Below are 20,928 nucleotides of genomic sequence, written 5' to 3'. Positions count from 1 at the left end.
GGGGGGGAGAAACGGGGAAACACCCGGGGGGGGGGGTTGAGGGGGGCGAAAACCCGCCCCCTACACACCCCCCTGGAAAAAAAGGGGAAACCCAAACAAAAAAAAAAAAAAAAAAAAAAAAAAAAAAGATAATTTTGCTTGTAGTCCTCTTTATTAGATTTTAGATTTTCTTTTTTTGTTTGAGACAGGGTCTCACTTTATCACCCAGACTGGAGTGCAGTGGTGCGATCATAGCTCACTGCAGCCTCAACCTCCCAGGTTCATGAAATCCTCCTACCTCAGTCTCCTGAGTAGCTGGGACTACGGGTGCAAGCCACCATGCCTGGCTAACTTTTTGTAGAGATGGGGTCTTACCATGTTGCCCAGGCTGGTCTTGAACTCCTGGGCTCAAGTGATCTGCCTGCTTCAGCCTCCCAAAGCACTGGGATTATAGGCGTAACTCTGATCAATATTTATTATTATTAAAAAGAAAAACCATTATCTTTTAGAGATACAAACTGAAATATGAAATAATATAATGTCTGGGATGTGCTTCAAATTAGTACAGGAAAGGAGAAAGTGAATTGAGAAGAACAAGATTGGCCATTACTTGATAATTGTGGAATCTAGGTGATGGGTATAAAAGGCTCATTATACTATTGCATTTTTAAAATAAATCTGTTTAAAATTTTCCATGGTAACAAAACATGTTTCTTAAAAAGGTGAAAAATCAAATATTTAATACAAAAGAACAAAACCTCAGGACTCTGATATCCCTGATGTTTGCCACACTTCTTTTCTTTGTAGCATGGACTAGTTTTTTCTTCTAGAATGCTTTAGAAAATATTTTTCCCCCTAAAATCACTATCTTTCTGAGAAAATATGTCTGATCCTTGATCTCCTGCCCCAGAGTTATATTTAGATTTTTCCAACAAGTTTTTTTCAGATCTAAAAAATGCCATGTGAGCAGCTAGACAGAAAATAGGCCCAAGTTCAAAGAACCCCAAAAGAGAAGTAGAGGGAAAAAACCACATAACTAAATATTTCACATTTTTGGCAATGTCTTTGGTCTTTCATCTTTGCCTTTTGTCATTTAAAAGTATTTCCTTTTAAACGCTAAAATTTCAATTGAATTTTATTTTATTTTTTTTGAGACAGAGTTTCACTCTTATTGCCCAGGCTGGTGTGCAATGGTGCAAGCTCAGCTCACCGCAACCTCCGCCTCCCGCATTCAAGCGATTCTCCTGCCTCAGTCTCCTGAGTAGCTGGGATTACAGGCGTATGCCACCATGCCCAGCTAATTTTGTGTATTTTTAGTAGAGACAGGATTTCTCCATGTTGGTCAGGCTGGTCTCGAACTCTTGACCTCAGGCAATCTGCCCACCTCAGCCTCCCAAAGTGCTGGGATTACAGGTGTGAGCCACTGCGCCTGGCCTAATTTTTAATTGTTCTTGGAGACAGAGTCTTGCTCTATCCCCCAGGCTGGAGTGCAATGGCGCCATCTCGGCTCACCACAACCTCTGCCTCCCGGGTTCAAGTGATTCTTACGCTTCAGCCTCCCAAGTAGCTGGGATTATAGGTGCTCGCTGCCATGTCTGGCTAATTTTTGTATTTTTAGTGGAGACAGGGTTTCACCATGTTGGCCAGGTTGGTCTCGAACTCCTGACCTCAGGTGATCCACCTGCTTCAGCCTCCTAAAGTGTTGGGATTATAGGCGTGAGCCACCGTGCCTGGCCTAAAATTCCAATTTAAAATATGAATATTCTTATTCTTAGCCTATGAGGCCACTGGCAAAGGAACTTAAGAAAATAGGCCAAAGCTAATAGAAATAAGGTTGTGGGAAAGGAACAGCGACAAAAATAGAAATGCTGTCTTTGTTGCTGGTTTAGAAATATACTCAGGTCCTGGTGCTCAAGAGCATTATTTACAAATCACTGGTCAAAGCAAGGGTGGTCGTGAGTTATGCTGAAGAATGCAGGACAACTTCTGTAAAGGATGCAGAATAGCAAAACATGCTAAGTCCTCTTATTTGGGTAAGAAGATCTCTAAGCTCATCAGTATTTTAGATGATTAGAGGTAAAATTACAGAGTCCAACTAAAAGAATAAAAAATCCAGAGTCCAACTAAAAGAATAAAAAATCAGCCTGGGCAACATGGTGAAACCTATCTTTACAAAAAAATTAGCGAGGTGTGGTGGCGTACACCTTTAGTGCCAGCTCCCTGGGGAGGCTGAGGTGGGAGGATCGCTTGAGGTCAGGAGGCTGAGGCTGTAGTGAGCCATGATCACTCTAGCCTGGGTGACTGGGCAACAGAGCAAGACCCTGTCTAAAAAAAAAAAAAGTTGGGCGTGGTGGTTCACACCTGTAATCCCAGCACTTTGGGAGGCTGAGGCAGGCGGATCACTTGAGGACAGGAGTTCGAGACCAGCCTGGCCAACGTGGGGAAATCCCAACTCTACTAAAAATACAAAAATTAGCCGGGCATTGTTGCGGGTGCCTGTAATTCCAGCAACGCAGGAGGCTGAGGTGGGAGAATTGCTTGAACCTGGAAGGCAGAGGCTGCAGTGAGCCAAGACTATACCACCCCATTCCAGCCTGGATGACAGAATGAGACTCCACCTCAAAACAAACAAACAAAAAACCAGAAAAAGAAAAAGACAAAAACTCAATGAAAAAATGATCAGGATTTACGAACAGGACAGTCACAACGAAGAAAAACTCTCATGGCTGATACACGTCTGAAAGTATGCTCATCTTTTCCATTAATCAGGAAAATACAACTTACAGAAGCAATGGATAAACCTTTTATGCATTCATCAGTCTTACCATCTCAAGCGTGCGGCGGGGTGTGGGAAAACAGGCACTCTCATACAGGACAAGTGGGAATGACGGCAATCTGATGAGGCCTGGCAACACTGCGGATGTGCATATTCTATGGTATTAACACATCTACCATCTACAAACATTCACACATACGTACAGAAATCAAGGGATGCCTATTCAGCACTTCCATGTAACATGGAAAAATTGAAACCACCTAAATGTCCTCCAATGGAGGAAGGAGTAAATAAGTGAGGTATAAAATGCTAAAGAGTAGTTAAAAGGAATCAACTGGATCTAGACAGCAGCATAGATGGATCTCAGAAACAATCACGAATGCAGAAGCAGGCTGCCGGAGATGCATAATATCATGCTATTTATGTAGCTTCAAAAAATACTAGCCAATAGTCCTAAAGATTGTTTTCTCTTTTTTCTTTTGAAAACAGGGTCTTGCTCTGTTGCCCAGGCTGGAGTGCAGTGGTGTGATCACAGCTCACTGCAGCCTTAATCTTCTTGTCTTAAGTGATCCTCCCACTTCAGCCTCCCAAGTAGCTGGGACCACAGGTATGTGCCACCAGGCTGTGCTAATCTTTTTATTTGTAAAGACGGGGTCTCATTATGTTGCCCAGGCTGTCTTGGACTCCTTGGTTCAAGCAATCCTCCCGCCTCGGCCTCCCAAAGTGCTGGGATTATAGGTGTGAGCCACTGTGCTTGGCCTAAGCTTATTTATGAACATGTATGTATGTAAATATATTAAAATGGACTGGAATGGTGTCATAGCAAATTATAGTCTGCCTTCTAGGGGAGAGGAATAGAACTGCTGGTGACAGGTGACTTTACCATTATCTAGAATAATATTCCTTATTATTATATCCTTTTTCCTTAAGTTTCCTGATACAGGAAAAGAAATTACTTCCTGGCACAGGGAAAAAGTTCGTAATTCTGGTGGCAATTATCTGATATGGGTGTTTATTATATTATTTTGTTCTTTTCAATATTCTGGAAAGTCTTCCTTACCCTGAAAACACAAAGGAAACTTTTGGAAGACACTTGGAAATACAGTTTGGCTCACGTTTTCATGTTGTCTACATTTTCATGTTATCTAGCTTTCAATTTCACGTCTCATCTCCCAATTTTAGCTCTTTAGTCCTCAGGGTAGGTTCAGTGCTTTCCATAGCAACAGTGGAGTGCTGGGTACCAGCTGGGGCTACAAGAAGCGCTTAACAACTGAAATCATTATTATAGTATTTTCTCTAAAATTTAAGACATTCAGTAAATGCTGTATGACTTTAAGTACTACGGGCTGGGTGCAGTGGCTCACTCCTGTAATCCCAGCACATTGGGAGGCTGAGGCAGGTGGATCACGAGGTCAGGGGTTCGAGACCAGCTTGACCAACACGGTAAAACCTGTCTCTACTAAAAATTAAAAATTAGCCGGGCACAGTGGTGTGCGCCTGTAATCCTAGCTACTCAGGAAGCTGAGGCAGAAAAATTACTTGAACCTGGGAGGCAGAGGTTGCAGTGAGCCGAGATTGTGCCACTGCACTCCAGCCTGGGCGACAGAGTGAAACTCCGTCTCAAAAAAAAAAAAACAAAATGGCCACCTGGGTTTATTAGGCTCTTTACCTAAAAGGAAGAGTGCCTGATTTGGAAATACCACACTAAGCTCACGGCTACCTTCCTTTACCTGTGATATGTCCATTGTGCTCCTTGAGTTCATGAGCTTTCACCCACTGGCTTCCGTTCTTCTTGTAGATGTGCACTTCGTGATTATTGGGACTGAGGGCAATTTCTGGAGACAGAATTCAAACAACAGTTAACACCTGAACTTGAAATTGTCACCAAAAAGGGGACATGTCACAGTTGTTTTAAAAGTAGACTGTAGTTAAGGAAAAGGAAAACTTTTGAAAAGTAGTTCTCAAATTCACCTCTGAAGAATTCCTTTTATTTATTTATTTATTTTTTACCTTTACTTGGGTCCTATATTTTATAATGCTTTACAGGAAAACTAAGATTAAAAATTCATTTTCCCAGAGACATGTACAACTGTCAATTAATGATTCTAACCAGCGAAAAATAAACAATGTTACTACACCTAGCCAAAATAAATTTAGATCAGGGTAAAAACATTTGACAGTTTCATTCACCTGTGCAATATTATTAGAGCTAAATCTAAATTTCTGTTGGTCTTTTTGAAACGCTGAAAATAGTTTATGGACTTCCATTACTGTTATCATGGACCCACGGTGGAACAACTAGTTTATATTAAAAAAATTGATTCTGCTGATAAACTATACTGAACTTCTCCTTTACAATAAAGCCAATATAGATCACAATACTTTGTTTTCAAGAGTAATTTCCTGAACTAATCCAAAATATAATACACAAAACGGACTTTTTAAAAACTCATACAGGTTGCGTGTCCGTAATCTGAAAAGCTGAAATCTGAAATGCTCCCAAATCCAAAACTTTTTGAGTACCAACATGACACTCAAAAGGTCATGCTAAAACACAATGCTCTCTGGAACATTTTGGATTTCTGATTTTCTTTTTCCTCCTTTTTGAGATGGAGTTTTGCTCTCATTGCCCAGCCTGGAGTACAACGGTGCGATCTTGGCTCACTGCAACCTCCGCCTCCCAGGTTCAAGAGATTCTCCTGCCTCAGCCTCCGAAGTAGCTGGGATTACAGGCATGTGCCACCACACCCAACTAATTTTGTATTTTTAGTAGAGACAGGGTTTCTCCATGTTGGTCAGGCTGGTCTCAAACTCCTGAACTCAGGTAATCTGCCTGCCTCGGCCTCCCAAAGTGCTGGGATTACAGGTATGAGCCACCGGGCTCGGCTGGATTTCACAATTCTGGTCCCAGGCATTTCAGATAAGGGATACTAGACCTATATTCATATATCATTTTTTACCCTTTCTAGTTAATCTGTTTTTTTTTTTTAATTTAATTTAATTTTTATTTTTAGTAGAGACAGGGTCTCACTATGTTGCCTACGCTGGTCTTGAACTCCTAGCCTCAAGCAATTCTCCTGCCTTGGCCTCCCAAAGCACTAGGATTACAGGCATGAGCCAAGATGCCCAGCCCCTCCTTCTTTTTATTGGTTTCTTAAAATTAAAATTAGGATCTATGGGCTGGGCACGGTGGCTCACGCCTGTAATCCCAGCACTTTGGGAGGATGAGGCAGGCAGATCACCTGCGATCAGGAGTTCGCGACCAGCCTGGCCAACACGGGGAAACCCCGTCTCTACTAAAAATACAAAAATTAGCCGGGCCTGGTGGCACGCACCTGTAGTCCCAGCTACTCAGGAGGCTGAAGCAGGAGAATCGCTTGATCCCAGGAGGCAGAGGCTGCAGTGAACTGAGATTGCATCACTGCACTCCAGCCTGGGTGACAGAGTGAGACCCTGTCTCAAAAAAAAAAAAAAAAAAAATTAAGACCTATGATCCAAACTTTAGGCCAGTCATTAATAGTCCCCACCTACACTCACTTTCCCACCCTCCTTAGGAAAGCGACATCTATCTGCTTTACAGATAAAACTGTGGAACTAGGTAAATATCTAGCTATAAAATCCTAAGGACTTGAGAGTGCTTTCTGGAAACTAGTTATATATTTCTCTAACTTTCTCACATTATATAGAGATTTCAAAAGCCAAGTCCAAATTTAAACCTGGAAAATGTTATACATTTCAAATTCCCATGTCAAAAAAAATGTTGACTTAATATGCTGAATTTATCAAGTAGTTTAAATGAGGACAATGATAGCTTGCATCTGTATTAAAAATAATTGGAAATACTCCAAAAGCCTATTTTTAGATGGGAAAGTGGAAACAGAAGATACAGGAAAGCTGGCTAAGAAGCTCTGTGAGATGATTACAAAGCACATGCTCTAAATTCACTATCCTGCCAGGTTATATATATTCAAGTACCCAATACACAGGCTCTTTTTTTTTTTTTTTTTTTTTTTTGTGAGATGGAGTCTTGCTCTGTCACCCAGGCTGGAGTACAGTGGCGTGATCTCGGCTCACTGCAAGTTCCGCCTCCAGGGTTCAGGCCATTCTCCTGCCTCAGCCTCCCGAGTAACTGGGACTACAGGCACCCGCCACCACACCTGGCTAATTTTTTGTATTTTTAGTGGAGATGGGGGGTTTTACCGTGTTAGCCAGGATGGTCTCGATCTCCTGACCTCATGATCCACCTGCCTTGGCCTCCCAAAGTGCTGGGATTACAGGTGTGAGCCACCATGCCCGGCCCTGAAATGCTTTAAAAAGATAGTGAATCTATAGATTCAAAGCAATCTCTGTCAAAATCTCAGTTCACTTCTTAAAAGATATTAACAAGCTGATCCTAAAATTCATATGGAAATGCAAGCGACACAATAACCAAAATAATCTTGAAAAGAACAAAGTTGGAACTTATACTTCTTGATTTCAAAACTTACTACCAACCGGGGCCAGGCACAGTGGCTTACACCTATAATCCCAGCACTTTGGGAGCCAAGGCAGGAGGATCACGAGGTCAGGAGATCAAGACCATCCTGGGTAACACTGTGAAACCCCATCTCTACTAAAAACACACACGAAAAAATTAGCCGGGCGTGGTGGCAGGTGCCTGTAGTACCAGCTACTCGGGAGGCTGAGGCAGGAGAATGGCATGAACCTGGGAGGTGGAGCTTGCAGTGAGCCAAAATTTCCCCACTGCACTCCAGCCTAGGTGACAGAGCAATACTCTGTCTCAAAAAAAAAAAACAAAAAACAAAAAAAACAGAACTTACTACCAAGCTACAGTAATCAAGACAGACTGGTCCTGAAATTAGGATAAACATAAAGAACAATGGAATAGAATTGGGAGTCCAGAAATAAACTCTCATATTTATAGTCAGTTGATTTTCAAAAAGGGTGCCAAGGCAATTAAATGGGGAGAGGATAGTTTTCAACAAAAGGTGCGGGAAAAACTTGATTATCTTGGCCGGCATGGTGGCTCATGCCACTAAGTATATCCCAACACTTCGGGAGGCCGAGGCAGGTGGACTGCTTGAGGCCAGAAGTTCGAGGCCAGCCTGGGCGACATAGTGAAACCCTGTCTCTTCTGAAAATACAAAAATTAACCGGGTGTGGTGGCACATGCATGTAATCACAGCTTCTTAGGATGCTCAGACACGATAATCACTTGAACCTGGGAGGCAGAGGCTGCAGTAAGCTGAGGTTGCAGCACTGCACTCCAGCCTGGATGACGGAGCAAGACTCTGTCTCAATAAATAAATACAGAAAAAAAAGAAGAAAAAAAACCCATGAAAACTGGATATCGACATACAAAAGGAACCCTATCTTACAGGATACACAAAAATTAACTCAAAATGGATCAAAGTCCTACATAAAAGGACTAAAGCTTTAAGACTCTTAGAAGGAAACACAGGCATAGGCACACATTGTTGTGATCCTGGATTATGCAATGGTTTCTTTGATACAACAGCAGAAGTACAAGCAACAAAAGAAAAATAAGCGAAATTGGACTTTTTCTCTCCAATCCTGCTCTTTCTGTATTTTTATTATTTAATGATTTTTTTTTTTTTTTTTTTGAGAAAGAGAGTCTTGCTCTGTCACCTAGGCTGGAGTGCAGTGGCATGAACATGGCTCACTGTAGCCGTGGACTTCCGGACTCAAGTGATCCTCCCACCTCAGCCTCCCATATAGCTGGGGCCACAGGCACGTGCTACCACACCCAGCTAATTTTTATTTTTTGTAGAGACGAGGTTTCACTATCTCTCCCAGGCTGATCTCGAACTCCTAGACCCAAGCGATCCTCTTGCCTTGGCCTCCCAAAGTGCTGGAATTACAGCACCGTGCCTGGCAACTTGTTCAAAATGAAAAACTTGTGTATGTCAAACAATACCTTCAAAGAAGTGAAGGGACAACCCACAGAATGGGAGAAAATATTTGATAAGAGACTTGCAGCCAGAATATATAAAGAACTCTTATGACTCAACAATAAAAAGATAACCCTATTTAAAACTGGGCAGACATGTCGGAATAGACATTTCTCCAGAGACACACAAATAGCCAACAGGCATGTCAAACAATGTTTAACATCATTACTCATGGGGGAAATGCAAATCAAAACCACAATGAGATACTACTTTATACCCATTATGATGTCTACAATAAAGACAGACAAGGCTGAGCACGGAGGCTCATGCCTGTAATCCCAGCATTTTGGGAGGCCGAGGCAGGCAGATCATTTGAGGTCAGGAGTTCGAGACCAGCCTGGCCAACATGGTGAGACCCCATCTCTACTAAAAATAAAAAAATTAACCAGGAGTGGTGGCACATGCCTGTAATCCTAGCTACTCAGGAGGCTGCGGCAGGAAAATTGCTTGAACCCGGGAGGCAGAGTTTGCAGTGAGCTGAGATTGTGCCATTGCGAGACTCTGTCTCAAAAACAAAACAAAACAAAACAAATAAACAAAATATATATATATGTACACACACACACACACATACACGCATTTTTTTGTATTTCTTTGTAGAGACAGGGTTTTGTCATGTTGCTCAGGCTGGCCTTGAACTCTTGAGCTCAAGATATTTGCCTGCCTTTGCCTCCCAAAGTGCTGGGATTACAGGCATGAGCCACTGCACGCAGCCTCATCTTGTTATATTATCTGTCACTTTGCTTGCTGGACTATGCCTACTCCTAAGAGCATTCTCCATCCCTTTCTAGTTTGCTGGAGCCAGAAAACGAGAAACTCAAGCTGCTTATGAATAACACAGTAAATACTAGTTAATAAAGCTCTGAGTAGCTCAGGAGCAAACCGCTTGTCTCTGAAACAGCTTATTCTAGGTCCTAGTGCTGTGACTAAACCTGAACTTAGTATGTAACCTCTGCAAAGCCCTTCCTTCACTCTGGGTCTCGGTTTATCTATCTGTAAACCAAAGGACTTACTTAGTTCCCTTCTGAATGTACATAATAGATGTATGTTCCTTGCACGTGTGATACTGAGATATGTGAGCCCCAAATGTGTCTAAAGATGAAATGTACCAAAGGTACCAAAATACAAAAGCAAAGTTAATAAAATACTTACGAGTACGATCCCTGTTCCAGGCATGACAGGTGATTGGCTCTAGTAAAAACTGATGCAGTGACATTATTCTTAGTGTTTTCAAAGGAGAGAAAGCTGCAATGAACAACAACAAAAAGCATTTTGTACAATAGGGAAAAGGCAAGTAACTAATGTTTAAGTTGTCTGAGGATCTTAAGATGTTCGGAAATACACAAAACATTGTTCTCTCATTAAAAAATAATCTGGCCAGGCACAGTGGCTCACGCTTGTAATCCCAGCACTTTGGGAGGCCAAGGCTGGCGGATCACGAGGTCAGGAGTTCAAGACCAGCCTGGCCGACCTGGTGAAACCCTGTCTCTACTAAAAATATAAAATTAGCTGGGCGTGGTGGCACACACCTGTAGTTCTAGCTACTAGGGAAGCTGAGGCAGAAGAATTGCTTGCACCCAGGAGGCAGAGGCTGCAGTGAGCCGAGATCATACCACTGCACTCCAGCCTGGGCTACAGAGTGAGATTCTGTCTCAAGGAAAAAAAAAAAAAAAAAAAGGCCAGGCGTGGTGGTCAGGAGATTGAGACCATCCTGGCTAACACGGTGAAACCCTGTCTCTACTAAAAATACAAAAAATTAGCCAGGTGTGGTGGCAGGTACCTGTAGTCCCAGCTACTCGGGAGGCCGAGGCAGGAGAATGGCGAACCTGGGAAGCGGAGCTTGCAGTGAGCCAAGATCACGCCACTGCACTCCAGCCTGGGTGACTGAGCAAGACTCCGTCTCAAAAAAAAAAAAAAAATCTGTCTCATTGTCGAAACTTAACCATCTGAATAAATCTAGCATTGTAACAACTAATGTGGAATTTATTCTGTTAAGGGACATCAATGGACTCTTATACCATGGGTACAGGATAATCCTAGTCTCAAATTATTATCCCACAGATTGCTTACTAACTACAAAGAGAAAAAGATGCCTTTTGGAAGAAATCTGGCAATCACCACGTGATCAAACTCAGTATTATCAATAGTGGATCAATCTAACCGGATGGGCCTCCTGATGGTAGCCCACATGAAGTACATCATCACTTATAAATAGTGACTTAACTTACCATCCAAATCAGAACACTTCTGAGAGCAAAAATAAACAATGATTATGCCGACACAACAGGTCACAGGGCTATCCTGGAGAAACCTGGGAATATGGTCAACCTACCAGTGAAGTCTTTACGCCAAACATATTTACTCTAAACCCAATCAAGATTCAGACCTAATTTTCAGTTTACAAGAAATAAAGGGTAAAGGAACTAGTCAAACAATACAAGGAGGAAATAAACAGTTAAATCCAGAGTGTGTGCCATTCCATAGAATAACTGGTCTGGACTATTCCAAAAAGGCAATATGGAGGCAGGGCAAGAACTGTTCTAGAGAGCTATGAAAACCAAATTTGATAAGTGAAAGTTGATTATAATCTATTTCTTTCTTTTTTGTTTTTTGAAACAGAGTCTCACTCTGTTGCCCAGACTGGAGTATAGTGGCACCACCTCAGCTCACTGCAACCTCCACTTCCTAGGCTCAGGTGATCCTCCTGACTCAGCCTCCCGAGTAGCTGGGATCACAGGTGTGAACCACCAGGTCCGGCTAACTTTTCTATTTTTAGTAGAGACGGACTTTCACCATGTTCAGGCTGGTCTTGAACTCCTGGCCTCAAGTGATCCGCCCTCCTTAGCCTCCCAAAGTGCTGAGATTACAGGTGTGAGCCACCGTGCCTGGCCCATAATCTACATTTTAAATTGGGCAGAAAAGATGTATTTTGTACAATAGGGAAAATTACAATTTAAACTAGATATTACATATGGAATTATTTTCATTTTCTCAGGTAAGATAACGGTATTGACATTAGGTAGGAGAATGTCCTAGCTCTTAGGAGACAAAGATAATGATGAAGTGTTCAGGGATGAAGTATCATGATGGCTTCTGTAACTTCTTTTCTTTTTGTGGGGGTGGCAGGGGAGACAGGGTCTTGCTCTCTCACCCAGGTTTAGAGGGCAGTGGTGCAATCTACGCTTACTGCAGCCTCTGTCTTCTGGGCTTAAGGGATCCTCCCACCTCAGCCTCCTGAGCAGCTGTGGATACGAGCATGCACCACCAAGCTCAGGTAATTTTTGTAGAGATAGGGTTTCACCATGTTGCTCAGGCTGCTCTGCCTGTCAAGTGATCCACCTGCCTCAGCCTCCCAAAGTGCTGGGATTACAGGCATGAGCCACCATGCCCAGCCACTGTAACTTATTTTCAACAGTTCAGGACAGAAAATATATAGAATGTGAATGTGGCAAAATGCTAACTGGTGAATCTAGGCAAAGAGTATGTAGGTGTTTGTGATAATACTTTTTAAACTTTTAATTGTAACTAAATGAAAAGCAGGAACCTGCAAAACATTAAATTAAAAATTCTCTATTTTATAGGTACCCAAATCTAGATACACTTGAAGAAGCAACCATTACCTGAAATGGGAACATTTTTCAAAAAGCAGCCAGGCTTCCTCTACCCCCAACTTTATCATTTCCAGGAGGCACCCTCACTATAAACTCAAGTTTCAACACACGTAAGTGTATGTCATATTAACCCAGGGTGGAGGCTGAATGTGAGACATGAATTCTGATGCAAGCGGGAAATGAATGGAAGGGTCACTAGAAGGTTGTAAAGTGAACAATGAAAGTTCAGCTGACAAAGCAGAAATCAGTCTCAGTTAGAAAGCAGAAATAGCACCTCTGCTAACTGGAAAGGAACCCAGGCGAGGCGTGGTGGCTCAAGCCTGTAATCCCAGCACTTTGGGAGGCCAAAGAGGGTGGATCACCTGAGGTCAGGAGTTCCAGACCAGCCTGGCAAACATGGCGAAACTGTCTCTACTAAAAATACAAAAATGAGCTGGGCATGGTGGCAGGCACCTGTAATTCCAGCTACTCAGGAGGTTGAGGCACAAGAATCTCTTGAACATGGGAGGCGGAGGTTGCAGTGAGCCAAGATGGTGCCACAGCACTGTAGCCTGGGTAACAGAGGGCGACTCTGTATCAAAAAAAAAAAAAAAAAAGGAGGGGGGAACCCAAAGGTAAGTGCAACTTTAAATAAAAAACATCCAATATCTTGAACTGGCAGAGAAATGCTAGTATTTCATATTCTATTCTAAGAGTAAAGATAGTTAAGTCATTACTTTCTTCTTTTATACAGTCTAGAAAGCAAACTACAACTCACAAAGAAAAAGCTTAGGAATTGGCAATTTAAAAAACTTTTAAATGAATTCAAATGAGAATGTTTAATTTTTTTTTAAAGAACTTCCAGATGCTCACTGCATGCTTCTTTCTTTATCTCTGATATCAGATGCTCACTCCAAATTGTTCCATCACAACAGATTTTAGTTACAGCTACTCAAAATAACACGCTGTCATAAAATAACTCCTTAATTAAAAGTGCTTTAGTTCAAAAGCCACATTGGATAAGCTTACTTGTTAACTAAAAATAAAATTGGTCTGAAAATCAGTAATTTGATGCGAATATCTGCGTGCCATAAAAGTACATGTTTCACGTCCAGTTGAAAAGTACAGCTGCGGACAACAGGCTTTCTCATGTTCAACTCAGTTTTATAAGCAATGTAGCAAAGACTTCAAAAGAGGTGGCCATTTACACAACAGTGTAATTACTTCTAAAATTTCTAATTTTGCCATATCATTCAAGTTCCATATTTGGACATACACTCAAGACCTGTACTTCTTTTATAATCAGGTGGCTATTTTAAGTCTGTAGGCCAAGACAACGCTCATGTTTGTCACATTTAGAATGCACCTAGCAAACACAGCTTGCTTTCATGAAACCCAGTGAATGCAGAAGAAATTCCTAATAGCCTGAATTGTGTACCAAGAAAGGGTACCTTCTGTCATAGGGTGATAATTATAATTTCTAAACTATGGTTAATGTTTAAGTGAAATCTGAAAAGTTTTGTCTTAATAGAGCTAGAGAGGGAGAAAAGGGGACAAATAAAAATGTCAGGAACTCCTCATCCCTTTTTTTCTTTTCTTTTTTTTTTTTGAGACAGAGTCTCTGTCACCCAGGTTGGAGTGCAGTGGCGCAATTTCGGCTCATTGCAAGCTCCATCTCCCGGGTTCACACCATTCTCCTGCCTCAGCCTCCCAAGTAGCTGGGACTACAGGTGCCCGCCACCACGCCTGGCTAATGTTTTTGTATTTTCAGTAGAGACGGGGTTTCACAGTGTTAGCCAGGATGGTCTCGATCTCCTGACCTCATGATCTGCCCGCCTCGGCCTCCCAAAGTGCTGGGATTACAGGCGTGAGCCACAGCGCCCGGACCCCCTATCCCTTTTCTTTATCTATCACACTGAATATAGAGTCATGCTGATATATGGCTAGCCATGGGCTCTGAAGCCGAGGCTGGGTTTCAACCCTGGCTTTTGACACACACTAGCTATGAGACCCTGGGCAAGTCACTTGATATGTCTAAATATCATTTTTTTCTTCTGTAAAGCGGATATACCACTGACATCACAAGGAGAATTAAATGAGACAACATGTGAAAGCACGTAGTACAGAGCGCGGCCTGAAAATACACGCCAGTAGGTTCCCTTTCTTCCTTTGACCCAAGGCTTTTTTTTTTTTTTTTCAGATGGAGTTTTGCTCTTGTTGCACAGGCTGGAGTGAAATGGTGCGATCTCAGCTCACCGCAACCTCTGTCTCCCGGGTTCAAGTGGTTCTCCAGCCTCAGCCTCCCAAGTAGCTGGGATTACAGGTGCGTGCCACCATGCCTGGCTAATTTTGTATTTTTAGTAAAGACGGAATTTCTCCATGTTGGTCAGGCTGGTCTCAAACTCCTGATCTCAGGTGATCCACCCGCCTCAGCCTCCCAAAGAGTTGGGATTACAGGCGTGAGCCACTGCGCCTGGCCAACCCAAGGCTTTTAAACCAACCATAGAACCCACCAGTTAGTTTCCTCTGAGCTTGGAAACGTTGACACATGCTATAAATTCTTGGCCCTACTCCTTTGGAGCTTGAAAGTATTCACACAAGTGGGAATTTCTGTCCCCTTTTAGGGTCAGTTTTTAAGACTGTGATTCACCTAGTTCCTAATCACTCTCATTACCCAATCTAGCAACATCAAGTACTCCAACAAGGTCACCACACCCTCCTCAATGTTCAGACAGGCTCCAGTCCAGGCACCAGCCTCACCAGCAGACCATTTTAAACTTCTTTATGTAGGATTTGTTTCAGCATTGGATGAGACAATTAGATCAAAGTATCACCACTCCCCATCCAAAATAGGAGTTTTCCAAACTGGTCCCTTCCTTTAACTGCGATTAACAGATGTACTCCAGAAGATCTCCGAATACTTTGTGGGAGAAAATAGCCATATAAGCTGGGTGCGGTGTCTCACACCCCAAATCCCAGCAGTTTGGGAGGTCGAGGTGGGAGGATAGCTTGAGCTCAGGAGCTCCAGACCAGCTTGGGCCACATATAGAGTCTTTACAAAAAATACAAAAAGAAAAAAAAAAAAAATTAGCCAGGCGCAGTGGCTCATGCCTGTAGTCCCAGCTACTCCCGAGGCTGAGGCAGGAGAATCGCTTCAACTCAGGAGGTGGAGGTTGCAGTGAGCCGAGATCACACCACCACACTCCAGCCTGGGTGACAGAGTGAGGCTCTATCTCCAAAAATAAATAAATAAAAATAAATGAAAATTAGCCCAGCGTGGCGGCACATGCCTGTAGTCTCAGCTACTCAGGAGGCTGAGGTGGGAGGATCTCTTAAGCCCAGGAGGTCGAGGCTGCAGGACACACACACAAAAGGAAGACAACAGCCACGCAGTTACCCACTCCCTAACAGGACAAAAACACCTTCCTGACTGATGTCCGTCCTTTGTTTGTAGATACTTGAAAACCCAGGCCCTATGTGAAACCAAAAGACTAGATAAAATTGAGAAGAGAGGGCAGAACTAAGATAATCTCGGCAATTTAAGCTATGAGTTGACGTAGACAGAAGGTTCCAAAGCTGCAAAACAGATGGCTTTATAATCAAAGATTCTAAGCTATAATTGATTAAGTGCCTATCATGTTCCCAGCAGCGTTGTAAATACCGGGATGGGGCCAGAAACATAAATAAGGCTGACACCATTCTGGTCTTCAAGTCTGGAGGGCTGGTGTTTGGGGAGAGTGGAGGAGGTAGAAAAGGCAAGGAAGACGGACATGCATAGAATGCCCAGAAACAGTAATAATAGCTAATATTTATTGATCACCTACTCTGGGCCAGGAACTATTCTAAGCAATTTACGCAAATAAGCTCATTTGATCCTTAGCAAAACGGTAAGAATCTTTTTATTGCAGACGAGGAAACAGGCACAGAGAAGCATCTTCCCAGGATCACCCAGCAAAAGTGGCGGTGCCAGGATTGGCATAAAAGATTCCAACAAGCGAATAAGAGCGCCGAGAAGGGAGAAATTTTGACTTGGGGGAAGGCGGTGCTCATGCAGGGGAATCTTAACTCGGGAGAAGGTTTTTCTCGAGACCGGGAAGGTTCCCCAATAACTGAAGGATTGAGGGCTGCCCTAGAGAGCAGGCAAACATCCTATGGGCGCCTACTGTGTGCAGGGATCGACTCTAGGCGCTAAAGAGATGAAAAGTCCCGCAGATCGCTCGATTAGAGGAGATCTTTCTGCTTGACACAATTTTAAAGACGGTGACAAATGCCCCCAGCAGAGATGCAAGTAGGACCCTGGAGTCGCAGAAGGGGCCGTTAATTCGGTCATCGGAGGCGGCTAGGAGCTCGAACATCCTGAGAGAAGCTCCAGGGGATCCACGGAGAAAGGGGATCCCCGCCCCCTCAGGAGGCCCCGGCCGGGAGACCCGGCCGCGCCTCAGCCTCGGGGCCCCGCGGCCTAAGACCCCGTCTCACTGCCCCCGCGGGTCCAATTCCGGCGCGAGGCCTGGACAAGAGAGGCCGACAGGTTGGGACGCTCGTCCCTGCTGGCCGTTACCTGGGATCGGGGGAGTCCGGACGAGCTCGGAGCGGAGGATTCGCGGACTCTGGGCAGTCGACGCGAACAGGCTCCGGCGGGCGCGGGCGGAGGACGGAAGCCCAGAGGGAGCGGCTGACAGATCCCGGAAGTGGCCACAGCGCCTGCGCGTTGCGGCCGCGCGGGCCGTCCGCGCATGCGCACAGCTCGGGCGTGCAGTCCCGGGCTAGGCAGGCTGTAGAGCGGGAGGATACGCTGTCCCATCGGCTTGGTACCGGCGGCGGCCCTTCAGAGGAAATGCGGCCCCACGGAACGCCTGGCAAGTGCTGGCGAAGCGGCATGGTCATCTCACTCCGTTTCTCAACGAATTTCCTCACAATCGCGAGCCGAAGTGTGGCGCCTTGGCAGTTTCGCAAGTTCTTTTGTCAGGAGATGAGTGACTGGGGATTGGGGGTCTTTGGAGCTCTTGGACCTGACGAACGATTAAGTTTTTCTCCCTTCAGAGAGCCAAGGTCAGAGCCCGTCGACCTCAGCGCTGCTCCCTGCAGGGAGCCTCCGCTTCCGCAGTGCTCCCTCTGGAAAACCCCGGAAGGCCCCCAGGAACATTCTCGACCCTTTCTGGGGCAGAATCACTTGTTCCCTGCTCCCAAGATGGCGCCTCAGGGAAAAAGGGTTGGGGGAACTTGGCAAGGTCCCCAATTCACAGAGGACAGAGCCTGTCCCGCAGGTGCAGCTTCTGAGAAATGCCCTGATCCCCACCTGCACCCAGGCTGCTGCCCTTGAACCCGTAGAAATTCTGGAGCAGCCCCAGCCCCCTCAGAGGGGGCTACTCGAGAGCTTTTCTTTTTTCTTTCTTTTTCTCTTTTTTTAGACAGGTTCTCGATCTGTAGCCCAGGCTGGAGTGCAGTGGCGCGATCATAGCTCACTGCAGCCTGGAACTCCTGGGCTCAAGCGATCCTCCCGCCTCAGCCCCCCATGTAGCTGGGACTACAAGTGCACCACCGCGCCTGGCTGATTTTTATTTTTTGGCAGAGACAGGGTCTTGCTGTGTTGCTCAGGCTGGTCTTGAACTCCTGGGCTCAAGCTGTCCTTCCTCTTTGTCCTCTCAAAGCCCTCGGATTACAAGTGTGAGCCACTGTGTCTGGCTAATTGTTATATTTTTTGTAGAGATGAGGTTTTCCTATGTTGTCCAGGCTGGTCTTGAGCCCCTGGGCTCAAGCAGTCCTCCAGCCTCTGCTTCCCAAAGCGCTGAGTGTGAGCCCCCGCCCCGTGTCAGGCCAACTGAGGGCTTGTCTCCTTCCCTTTGGTATTTACAAGTTTTATCCCAGTGCTTGGTTGTAAGGTGAGGTTTACGTAGGTGTACTTGTTAAACTCTCAATTTCAGACCCGCTATGTTCTTTTTGAGACGGAGTGTTGCTCTGTCGCCCAGGCTGGAGTGCAGTGGCGCCATCTCGGCTCACTGTAACCTCTGCCTCCGGGATTCAAGCGATTCTCCTACCTTAACCTCCCGAGTAGCTGGAACTACAGCCGCGCGCCACCATGCCCGGCTAATTTTTGTATTTTTAGTAGAGACGGGGGTTTCACAATGTTGGCCACGCTGGTGTCGAACTCCTGACTTCAGGTGATCCCGCCTGCCTCAGCCTCCCAAAGTGTTAGAATTACAGGCGTGAGCCACCGTGCCCCACCAGACCCGCTATGTTCTTTGGATTTAGTGCAGAGGTCCCCAACCTCCTGGCTGCTGACGGGTACTGGTCTGTTGCCTTTTAGGAACCCATTGGCACATGAGGTGAGCAGGACGAGCCAACGAAGTGTCATCTGTATGTACAGCTGCTCCCCATCTCTCGCATTACCGCCTGAGCTCTGCCTCCTGTTGCATCAGTGGGGGCATTAGATTCTCATAGGAAAGTGAACCCTCTTGTGAACTGCATATGTGAGGGATCTAGGTTGCATGCTCATATGAGAATCTAATGCCTGATAATCTAAAACCATCCCACCCCTCTCCCCCTGCCCCTGTCCTCTAGTCTGTGGAAAAATTGTCTTCCATGAAACTGATCCCTGGTGCCATAAAGATTGGGGACCACTGAGTTAGTGAATCCAGCTGTTGATGGAGCACCTCTGCACTGAAAGTCACTGATTTTAACTCTGCCCCATGGTTACAAAGTCTTTGGTCATAGGGTAATCGAGCAGATGGAGCATGAAGACCATTGTAAATTCATTACCGCCTCCAAGAGACAGCTTGGGAAAGGGAGGACAGCGGTTGTGGAAAGCAGGGATTCTTGTGTGTCTGCAAGTTACATGAATCAATTCCCAAGTATGTAGAGGAGTTTATGAAGATCCCATCTCTTTACAAGGAACACTTACTGCTTTGATGGAATTTATAATCTGTATAGACGAGCGTGACAAATGCAAATTAATACCAGACTTTATGATAAGTGACAAGAAATGTTAGCCCCAGAAAAATAACAGACATTTACTGTTAGTCACTTTCTGATTTGAAATAGTATTTTGCAGTTTAGCCTAACCAAAGCTTACCATTTGATGCATTTCACTTCTTTTTTTTTTTTTTTTTTTGAGATGGAGTCTTGGTCTGTCACCCAGGCTGGAGTGCAATGGCGTAATCTCAGCTCACTGCAACCTCTGCCTCCCAGATTCAAGCGATTCTCCTGCCCCTGGCTCCTGAGTAGCTGGGATTACAGGCGCACGCCACCACACCCAGCTAATTTTTTATTTTTAGTAGAGACAGTGTTTCACCATGTTGGTCAGGCTGGTCTCGAACTCCTGACTGTATGATCCATCCGCCTCGGCCTCCCAAAGTGCTGGGATTACAGGGGTGAGCCACCACACCCGGCCCACTTGATATTTTCTGAGTCATTCCGGATGGTAGAATCTCAGCTCTAAGCGGGGCTCTTAAAGTTAAACCACCTATTCTAGAAGTAACTGAAGAAAAAGGACCGGCGTATTTTGACACTTGAGGGTTTTGTTTTGTTTTGTTTTGTTTTGTTTTGTTTTAAGATGGTGTCTTGCTCTGTCGCCCAGGCTGGAGTGCAGTGGCGTGATCTCAGCTCACTGCAACCTCCACTTCCCTGGTTCAAGCGGTTCTCATGCCTCAGCCTCCGGAGTAGCTGGGCTTACAGGAGTGTGCCACCACACCTAGCTAATTACTGTATTTTTAGTAAAGATGGGATTTTGCCACGTTAGCCAGGCTGATTTTGAACTCTTGGCCTCAAGTGATCCACACACCTTGGCCTCCCAAAGTGCTGGGATTACAAGCATGAGCCACCACACCTGGCCTGAAACCTGAGGGTTTTGATACAAGGAAGGGTTGCGGGACTGGCCACCTGTTCTGGCCTTACCTGTTATACCATCATGTCCTGCTATAGAAGCCAACCATCAGGGTTCTAAGGAGGGTGAGTTACTTTTAGTGTTTATTTTTAAGGCATGTGTGATGTAGTATGCAAAATGCAGACTCAACCTTTTAAAAAATTAGCGTCATGGGTGAGGGGCGGCTGTCTGGGTGGCTTGTGAGTAAAAGGATTTACCAAGACAGTTGTAGACAAAGGCAGATTTGTTAGAGAAAGCAGGAAGATACGAGAAGGCAACAGGCAGAATCAGCAGAAGAGCGGCCGACCGCAAAGAAAGGCTTGCTGGGGATTTTTATGGAATAGTGTTTATGTGGTAATCGTTGGGCGCAGGAAAATTGTAAGTTATTTGCAGAGGAGGGCTGTGTGTCTGGACCATGAAGAACAGCAGACTTGTAGTTTGCCTGCTTCTTCTTTGCTTTCCCCTGCTCCCACCATCCTGACTCTTTTTCCCTAATTAGACTTCACAATTAGTGCCGGGGAAGGTGGTACTTAGAAGTGGGCAATGGAAGGGAGGGAGGGGTTGGCCACTACTGTGGGTGATTTTGTTTGCTTTGCCGATTGGATTGGAATTGGAATTGAGTTGAATTAGAATTTGGTCAAGATTCAATTCATCAAATATTTAATAAATACTCACCAAGTGCCCAGTATTGTGTTAATGAGTAGAGTAAGATCCTTCTATTCTCAAATAATTTAGAGGTTAGGATATGACCAG

General features: G+C 44.7%; 1 protein-coding gene across 2 annotated transcripts in view; it reads right to left on the bottom strand.

The window, feature by feature from the left end:
- The window catches only part of ARPC1A (actin related protein 2/3 complex subunit 1A), a 39,972-nt gene extending 22,969 nt beyond the window's left edge, over window positions 1-17,003 (bottom strand). For both annotated transcript variants that reach the window (XM_023192029.2, XM_023192028.3), the window contains exons 1-3: window positions 16,876-17,003; window positions 9,880-9,972; window positions 4,486-4,590 (exon numbers count right to left, since the gene is read on the bottom strand). In XM_023192029.2, the coding sequence (XP_023047797.2) occupies window positions 4,486-4,590; window positions 9,880-9,943 (169 nt within the window). In that variant the 5' untranslated portion in view covers window positions 9,944-9,972; window positions 16,876-17,003. The remainder of the gene's footprint in view (window positions 1-4,485; window positions 4,591-9,879; window positions 9,973-16,875) is intronic.
- Between the last annotated feature and the right edge of the window lie 3,925 nt (window positions 17,004-20,928).

The sequence above is a fragment of the Piliocolobus tephrosceles genome, chromosome 8 (genome assembly GCF_002776525.5).
Source record: "Piliocolobus tephrosceles isolate RC106 chromosome 8, ASM277652v3, whole genome shotgun sequence".
NCBI classification, from domain to species: Eukaryota; Metazoa; Chordata; class Mammalia; order Primates; family Cercopithecidae; genus Piliocolobus; species Piliocolobus tephrosceles.
The sequence above is the reverse complement of the archived record's forward strand: the minus strand, read 5'-3'. Positions and strand labels throughout refer to the sequence as shown.